Source organism: Oryzias melastigma, linkage group LG21, assembly GCF_002922805.2.
Source record: "Oryzias melastigma strain HK-1 linkage group LG21, ASM292280v2, whole genome shotgun sequence".
In the NCBI taxonomy this organism is placed as follows: Eukaryota; Metazoa; Chordata; class Actinopteri; order Beloniformes; family Adrianichthyidae; genus Oryzias; species Oryzias melastigma.
In genome coordinates, this window is record NC_050532.1 from 18,623,501 (window position 1) to 18,631,356 (window position 7,856).

At 35.1% G+C, this 7,856-nt stretch overlaps 2 protein-coding genes across 2 annotated transcripts; one reads left to right on the forward strand and one right to left on the reverse strand.

Moving 5' to 3' along the window:
• The first annotated feature begins 747 nt into the window (after nucleotides 1–747).
• On the forward strand, nucleotides 748–6,440 carry ssb (small RNA binding exonuclease protection factor La). The gene is made up of 12 exons (XM_024287146.2): nucleotides 748–904; nucleotides 2,608–2,671; nucleotides 2,751–2,854; nucleotides 3,495–3,669; nucleotides 3,947–4,054; nucleotides 4,155–4,258; nucleotides 4,525–4,596; nucleotides 4,683–4,725; nucleotides 5,230–5,370; nucleotides 5,439–5,625; nucleotides 5,716–5,844; nucleotides 5,928–6,440. Exons 2-12 carry the CDS (start codon nucleotides 2,615–2,617, stop codon nucleotides 6,005–6,007), a joined length of 1,200 nt encoding a protein of 399 aa, XP_024142914.1. The 5' UTR covers nucleotides 748–904; nucleotides 2,608–2,614; the 3' UTR covers nucleotides 6,008–6,440.
• On the reverse strand, nucleotides 6,030–7,822 carry mettl5 (methyltransferase like 5). The gene is made up of 7 exons (XM_024287147.2): nucleotides 7,555–7,822; nucleotides 7,365–7,479; nucleotides 7,097–7,281; nucleotides 6,724–6,806; nucleotides 6,597–6,648; nucleotides 6,476–6,525; nucleotides 6,030–6,128 (listed from the first exon to the last, which is right to left on the reverse strand). The coding sequence occupies exons 1-7, from the start codon at nucleotides 7,652–7,654 to the stop codon at nucleotides 6,087–6,089; spliced, it is 627 nt and encodes a 208-aa protein (XP_024142915.1). The 5' UTR covers nucleotides 7,655–7,822; the 3' UTR covers nucleotides 6,030–6,086.
• Nucleotides 7,823–7,856: the final 34 nt, after the last annotated feature.

Sequence of the window (7,856 nt, forward strand, 5' to 3'; positions counted from 1 at the left end):
TCATTTCTCTCTTTTTAAATTTTTTTTGTTTTTTATTTTTTACAATTTTTCTATCATTTTAAACTTTATTTAATGGATATTTTTTCTCCCACAGTTCAAAAACATGCTTCATATGTGGTTTCTCTGTGTGTGACTTTGGTGTACCCTGCTTTCACCCAAAAGTATCCAGGACAGGCTCTGGCGACTATGTGACCCTGACAGGGAATAAAGCTATTTCAGAAAAATGATGGATTTTTAATTAACTTTACTAATTTTGTGTCTTAAAGTTGAATCGTGGTATCAGGACTTTAAGTCTAATTTAATTCTGAATATCTTGGTCATGAATCCATTTAGATGAGTGATGAAACGTTTCAAAAAGAGAAATCTTTAAGTCCAGATGCCATGATTCCACTTCAAGATGTCACATCAATGAATGAGAACCTTCACTGATTTGACTGATAAAGCGAAATTGACTTGAGTTTACTAAAACAGCTGTTTTTAATGAAAATCTTCAACTGGGATAGATTTTTTCACTTCACTAAGGCAAACTTAGTGATTTTTTAAAGTGCAACAAGATCGTTTCAATTGGATTTTTAAAAAGATTTAACATTTAAAAGAACATACAAGAAAAAGATAATCTGAAAAGGGTTCTGCACTTGTGAAAAAACATTGCTGAAAGATACAATTTGGCCAGAAAAATTATACCAAAAGAAATCCTATGTACTTCTTTTTTGTGTGTGTTCTTCTGCTACCTGCTGGTCGAGGCCTGAATTGCACGGATCAGAGGTTCACTGCTTTGTAAGCGAAGTCTGTTCTTTTTGACCCTCTGTGGTTTCCGTAGCACGCAGTACTGCAACGTGCAAGCCCATAGTGAGGTCTTTAGGTTTAGAATTGAAAACGCCGTGAGCAGAAACTTTAACACTTCGTAAGTATGAGTCCTTTTGACGGGGGAAATGTTTTCGGTATTGACTGCATATATTCAATGAAACGATTTGTCTTGTTATGGTAACAAAAATCAACACACAGCATGTTTGAGCGACATGCCGCGGCCATTGCGGAACCATGCTTTAGTGACTATAACACATAAGCTAAAATTTTTAATCAAATGAAAACATAATCTCATTTACTCTACAGACTCAAGGTCACTTTGGTGTAAACTTGGGTGTTTTCCCGGTCTTGGGGTGTGCGGGTTCGGAATTCACGCTAAGTTAGCATTGGTGGCTAGCTGTCGAAGATAAATGAAAACAATTCAAATACATTGGTAGATATTATTATAGTACGCTGTCCTTTGATGTTGGACTTTATGGTGATCCATATTTAAGGAGTTTAGTTAAAGGCAAATTGAGTTTTATTGTAGTGGGCGTAATTTGAAACTGGCTTGTTGAGCTTCTCGGCTCCAACAGCAATAAAGCCGAAATAAAAATACATTAGTTTCTTTACGTGTCTTAATGTAGAGATAGAAATTTAATCTGCTTTTTGTGGCTCAAAACAACTCTAAACCGTTATAGTCACAAAACGGTATCGTGAAAATGTAACCCATTTTAAACCCACCAACAGCGCCTCGCAGTGGTGCAAAATAGGCATTACATCACAATTGACAATTCTCCAACAAATTAGGTTTTTAATAGGAAATTCTCATTAAGCTAAACTGAAATCTATCTGTGTTGTGAAAGATAACACGTTCTCAATTTTTTTAAATAAAGATTTGATGCATTTTTCCACTGCTGTCTGCACTAAATGCCCAAAATAAACAAGCAAATACAGTTTTCTGTTCAATACACCAGGGGAAAAACAACTTAACATTTCATTGTTTCATGTGGACCTACCTGGCTATCTGAGTTGAAGCATTTGATGAGATTTGATCAGTCAGAGACTACGAGGTCTGCTCAGGTTGGCTGCAGAAGTATTTTTTTTTTAACACTAACCAAAAACTGTTGCTGGAGCCTTTCCTCAACTTTCTCCACAAAACCTATGTAATAGTTTGTTAAAATAATTTTCATTTTGATTTCAGTGTGGCCCAAATCAAAGCAAGTTTCGCAATTTATTTAAAATTCAGTCTAGCTAATTAAATATTAGTTACTTTTCACAATTTCAGCATTAACAATAGTTAAGTGATGTGCTCACATTAAAATTGGGAACTTTTGCTTTGAAAACTAACAAAAATTCAGATTTTAGGCCTTAAAAAAGGGAAATTTCCCTAAAAGTAAATTGATCCATGGAGGAGTTGATTCTGCATTTCAAGTGAAGTTCAATTGATTTAATTAACCAGTTGTCATGGATGCTGCACAAGTGAGACATCCTGATTTAGCAAAGATGAATCGGTCTGTGTTGAAACTACATTGAGAAAGTAGATTATTTTCTATTCTCTTAGTATAATAGTCCTCAATACTGAAAATAAACAATATGTTAATGATGACATGAAGTCAGTTGTTAGTGAAGAGAATGCAAAGGATAGGATTAGATTGAGGGGATGAGTCACCGTGGCGACCCAATTATCAAAGGAATGGAGCTCCTCTCTTTGAAAATATTCATATTTTTTAGAAAAATACTAAGAAATAAAATATAATAAATAGTAAATATTTTTTATTCCACCGGAAAGTTCATTTTTTTGTAATGTTTTCCTCACAGAACAATTATGGCTGAAAACCAAGAAATGTCTCCAGTTGAGATGAAAGTGGCGAGGCAGTTGGAGGTAAGTGAAATTTAAAATGTTTGCTCATGAATACACATTTCTGTATTCAACTCAGCAATTTCCTGTTATCTTTACGAAGTATTACTTTGGAGATCACAACCTTCCGAGAGATAAGTTCCTGAAGGAGCAGCTGCAGCTGGATGATGGTTGGGTTACCTTGGAGACCATGCTGAAATTCAACAGGTGTGATTTTTAATAGCACCAAACTCCTAGTATTAAAAAAATAATAATAAAAAAAAGATCTGTGTAAACTGAGATGTATGGAATTGAATGTTTTCAGTCTCTTTGGCGCCCCCTTCAGTTAAACTGTGGTTTTGCATCAGTTTCTAGGTTAAAATAATAAAGAGTAGCATGTTCATGAATGCATTAACCCTTCCAATTAAAATGTTTATATTACTATTTGGATGGCTTTGTCCTGTTTTAAGGTCAAATGCTGCATTTAATTTCATTGTAGGGGTTTTTACTTTTGATTTTTTTTTTTGTGGTGGAAAAAAAGATTAAAAGGCTTTTAAATAAAGTGTTCTTGTCATCTAAACACAGCTGAAATGAACCCATCCCGCAAACAAAGAGAATGTTGATGGATTGTGTTTCCAGAAGACTCACTTAAGCTGGTTGAAGTTTATATTTGCTTTGTAAAACAGACTGTCAAAAGTGTTTACTTTTACTGAGTCTTTTAGTGCTTTTTGAAACAATTCAACTGTAAAAGGAAAATGTTATGAATGCCTTTTTTAAACAGAAAACCTATATATATATGGTCATCTGTTTTTTGTTTTTTGTTTTCTTTAATGGTTTTGTAGTAACATTGGTGAATTTCTTTTTTTAGACTGAGGTCTTTGACCACAGAGAGCAGCGTCATCATCTCCGCTCTGCAGAAATCAAAGACCGGCCTCTTGGAAATTAGCGAAGACAAGACTAAAGTCAGGAGATCGCTGGAGAAACCGTTACCGGAATTGAACGATGAATTCAGAGACGCAGTCAAACACAGATCTGTGTACATTGTGAGTTTATACACTTCATGCACACCATTCAGTGTAAAACTCTGCCTCTTAAAAATAATAATCCAGTTTAGAAAGGTATTTCAAAACTTAACCGTCTTCAAATCAAAAACCAGGATAGGCCAACTTTACTCTGAAATCATAGAAGAGAAATAATGTGATTGTGTTTCAGTCAAAGGTGGTTAAATTAGGTAATGAACAACGAGGCTGTATATTTCCTCTACATCTTCACAGCTTCTGTATCTTTAATTCTATTTTTAAATTGTTTTGACCTTTCCAGAAAGGTTTTCCTCTTGAAACAACTCTGGATGAGATCCAGGAGTGGCTGAATGGGAAAGGAAATGTGGAAAACATTCAAATGAGGAGAACCCTGCAAAAGAAGTTCAAGGTAATCAGGGATTTTCACTAAATCATTTGGGAAATGTTTTAAATATGTGTCCAATTCAAGGTTACTTGTGTTTATTCTTACACATTCTTTACCGTTCCAGGGATCTGTGTTTGTATGCTTTGACAGTGAGGAGTCATCTAAAGAGTTCCTGGAGCGATCAGACATCAAATCATTCAAAGACAATGACATGCTTGTGCTGTCGAGGTAAGTTTGTCGCTTTTCAGTGTTTAAGAACAAGTTGTCAGTAAAATGATTTAAAAAATTAAATTAAGCTTTTTATAAAGGGGAACTTTGTGAGTTCTTTTCAGCAGCTGACAATCTGAAAGTAGTTCTCTACTGTAAAGAGTTGGAGGTCAAACTTTCTTTGATTTTAGTAGTAAATTCGTTCAATTCCTCATAGTGTTGGTTCTTTGGTGTTGTTATGTTTGTGGCTTTTCCTGATTGAAACTTTTTTTACCATTTTCCTAAAGGGAAGCCTACCACACGAAGAAGGCAGACGAGAGAAAACAGTTCAAAGCGGACACCAAAGCTAAAGCCAAACAGTACGAACACAGTCATCATCATGATCGATGGGAACTTTGATTTGGAAAGCTGACTCTCATTTAATGTTTTTTTGTTTTTTTATTAGGGAAAAGGAGCAACAACAAAAAAATGTAGAAGAAAAAGAAATGGTAAGATGCCCAGAGTTTATATAAATACGAATGAGACTTCAGAAAGTGTGTCTGAGGTTCACCGCTCCCCCAGGGGGAGGGGTCAAACTGGGAGAGCAACTACACTTTAACTATTTAAATGCATAATTAGGGGGGAAACAATTCATGTTTTTGCTTTTCAGCTTCCTTTTTCTGTGTTATTCTGAGATACAAAATATGTTACTAGAACAACACTTGTGTTCTGATAATGAAAATATTGATTTATTAAAAAAAAAAACAAGTTTAATTACTTTTATGTTCACAAAAAATGTTCAAACACAATGCATTGTGGTCCATATTTCTAAATCTAGTGAACATCAATGCACACTGTTTTTTTTTTTTTTTGCAAAGAACTCTGGGAAATGTTTTAATTGTGTTTTTTTTTTATGTGTTTTTAAATCTGCACAAACTTTACCTATATAACACTTTAAAAAACAAAGTAGTAGATGTAGTCTCAACTTCGTAAACAATGATCTGTTTTTACAGGGACTTCTTCTGGAGGAACAGACGGGTTGTCTGCTGAAATTCTCTGGAGAGCTTGAAGATGTCTCAAGAGAAGATTTTCACACACTGTTTTCAGGGCACGGAAAGATCAAGTGGGTTGATTTTGCCAGAGGGGCCAAAGAGGTAAGCTAGTTTTAGTACAAATGAAATCACAAAAGACTGTTCTTCTAAACTTTTCTTTTTCCAAAAAGGGCACCCTTCTTTTTGATGGAAATGCTAAGGAAGCCTTTGAAAAAGCCAAAGAAGCAAACGGTGGAGAACTGAAAATCAAGGACAACGATGTCACATGGCAGCTGCTGGAGGGAGACGAGGAGAAGGAAGTGCTGAAGAAGATTATCGAAGCTCAACAAGAATCGTTAAGCAGATCCAAAGGAAGGGGTAAATACTTCATCTTCTGTCTCTAAAAAAACTTTTATATTAAAGTTAAACTCAATTGTTTATTAATTTGTGGCTTTTTTGACTTACAAGGAAGAGGACGATCAGGTGGTAGAGGAAGAGGAGGCCGAAGGGGAAGAGGTGGAAGAGATCACGGCAGAACTCAGTTCCAAGGAAAGAAGACAAAGTTTAACAGTGATGATGAAGACGAGGAGGAAGATGGTATGTTTATCAGTAAAAAAAAAAAAAAAAAAAAATCTGATTTTATAAAAACAAAAACCTCAAACACTTTATTTTTCTTTCAGCACCTGCTCCCCAAAAAAGAGACCTTGAAGACGCCGATGGTCCTGCAGCAAAAGTTGCCAAAACTGAAAACGGATCTTAATGACGAGAACACAGTTTTTTTCTTTTCTAAAAACATTTATTACAAATAGAGATGAGTTAAATCCATTCCAGTGAAAGCTTCAAGCCTTGAAAAGACGTAGGAAGTCCACCTGAATATCGACCTATAAGGAGAATTGTAAATCTTTGGGTCAGTTTGCAGCTTTCAAATTATGTTGTGCCTCTCAAAATATTAGGATTATTTTCCTCTGAAGATATTTTGTTTTTAGAAAAGTCATCATAAACCTGCTTTTGACAGTAATTTAATTTCTCCAGAATGTTTTAGTTGTGTTTTTCCTATAAGACATGTGATATTTGCAACATGTGCCACATTGTTTTGTGTTTGTAGACTTCCTAAACTGAGAAATATGTACTTGGCTATTTTTTTTTAAGTAAGCATATGTGAATAGCAAATACAACATTTATAAAAACAAACAGACCTGTTTTATTCTAACGTGTTTGGTGGGCTTACCGATTTCTTTTTGTGAAACTTGTAAGATGCTGGCAAATCATATCGTAGTTCTGAAACAGAAAAAAAAAATCAAATTATTTTGAAAAACAAAAAAAAAGGTTTGACTTTAAATTTTACTAACCTGCAACGACTTCCATCTTCACTCCCCAATCTTTAGCCTTTTTCTGTATGTGCTAGAAATTGATAGATTGTGAAGCACTTCGAGCTTTAGGAAAATAAAAGACTAGGAAACATTTAGTTTAACTTACCTCTCGTGTTGAGGTTTTGTGAAGCGAATATACGGCTGTTTCTGCCATTGTTAATCCAGCTCTGAGAAATGTCATGTCTATACCTTGAATTAAGACATTTCATTAAAATTAAATGCGAAAATATATCAAATTTATAGAAACTTAAAAAAAAAAAATACCCTTCAAATCTCACTTAAATCTGACTCAAATTTTGAGGGTTTTAACATTCATCTCCAGTCAAATTATATAGTCATTCTTCTATTTAACACTTGACATTTAAGAATATCATTTTAGGCATCATAGAAAACAGTGATGAACATAAGTAATTTAATAAAAATGCTGTACATTTAATAATGGAGAGCTGGATTTCAAAATAAAAGTCCCTTTGTGTTACCTTGGTTGTGTTTTGTCCCAAAAGGTGGATTCATTATTACGGTGTCAAACTTCCTGGCATAAACTTCTGCATTTAAGCAACACAAGTCACACTGGATCATGTCTAAATTAGAAATCTCAAATTCATCCGCGTTTCTTCTGAAAATGTCCAGCGCGTCACTGTCGATGTCAAAGCCCACGGACAAACTGCATGAGAGGGAGCGAGACTTAGACAATGACGTCATAATAATAGACTTGACAAATACACTAGATATCTGAGATGCTCCTACCCCGCGTCCAGCATGGAAGCACCGAGACTCAGAACTCCGCAGCCACATCCCAGATCAGCCACCAGTTTACCGTCAATGTCGCCGAATGTGTTGTGGATTGTGTAAAGCATACGTGCTAAAATAGAATAAAACGTGCGTGAATAAATAAATGAGCCAGAATTAGTTGAATGCACTTCTTGCACCATTTTACCTGCGATATGGGGACTGGTTGGATACTGCTCCAGCAGAATTTTGGGCTCTTCAAACGTGTCCACCTGCTGCAGGCAGCTTTCTAACTCTTTAAGCTTCATATTTAGCAACTCCTATAAAGTCATATGTCAAATGTCAGGAGACTACACAAAACATTTAACTTCTACCTTAAATTAAAAGAGTAAAAAGTTGTGTTCCAGGACCACTTCCTGAATTGTGTGCAACAACATAAGTAATCCGACAGTGCGCGGCAGACATGGATTGACAAATGGTTCCTACCAATTTCCAGAATTCATGTTAATA

What these genes read in the sequence shown, in the direction of transcription:
- ssb (XM_024287146.2), top strand. Translation starts at nt 2,615, where the DNA reads ATGGCTGAAAACCAAGAAATGTCTCCAGTTGAGATGAAAGTGGCGAGG. An exon ending in CCCTGCAAAAGAAGTTCAAG is followed by an intron (nt 4,055 to 4,154) that starts GTAATCAGGGAT and finishes TTACCGTTCCAG; the next exon opens with GGATCTGTGTTTGTATGCTT. An exon ending in ACCAAAGCTAAAGCCAAACA is followed by an intron (nt 4,597 to 4,682) that starts GTACGAACACAG and finishes TTTTTTTATTAG; the next exon opens with GGAAAAGGAGCAACAACAAA.
- mettl5 (XM_024287147.2), bottom strand. Translation starts at nt 7,654, where the DNA reads ATGAAGCTTAAAGAGTTAGAAAGCTGCCTGCAGCAGGTGGACACGTTT. An exon ending in ACAAAACCTCAACACGAGAG is followed by an intron (nt 6,649 to 6,723) that starts GTAAGTTAAACT and finishes ATCAATTTCTAG; the next exon opens with CACATACAGAAAAAGGCTAA. An exon ending in GAAGATGGAAGTCGTTGCAG is followed by an intron (nt 6,526 to 6,596) that starts GTTAGTAAAATT and finishes TTTCTGTTTCAG; the next exon opens with AACTACGATATGATTTGCCA.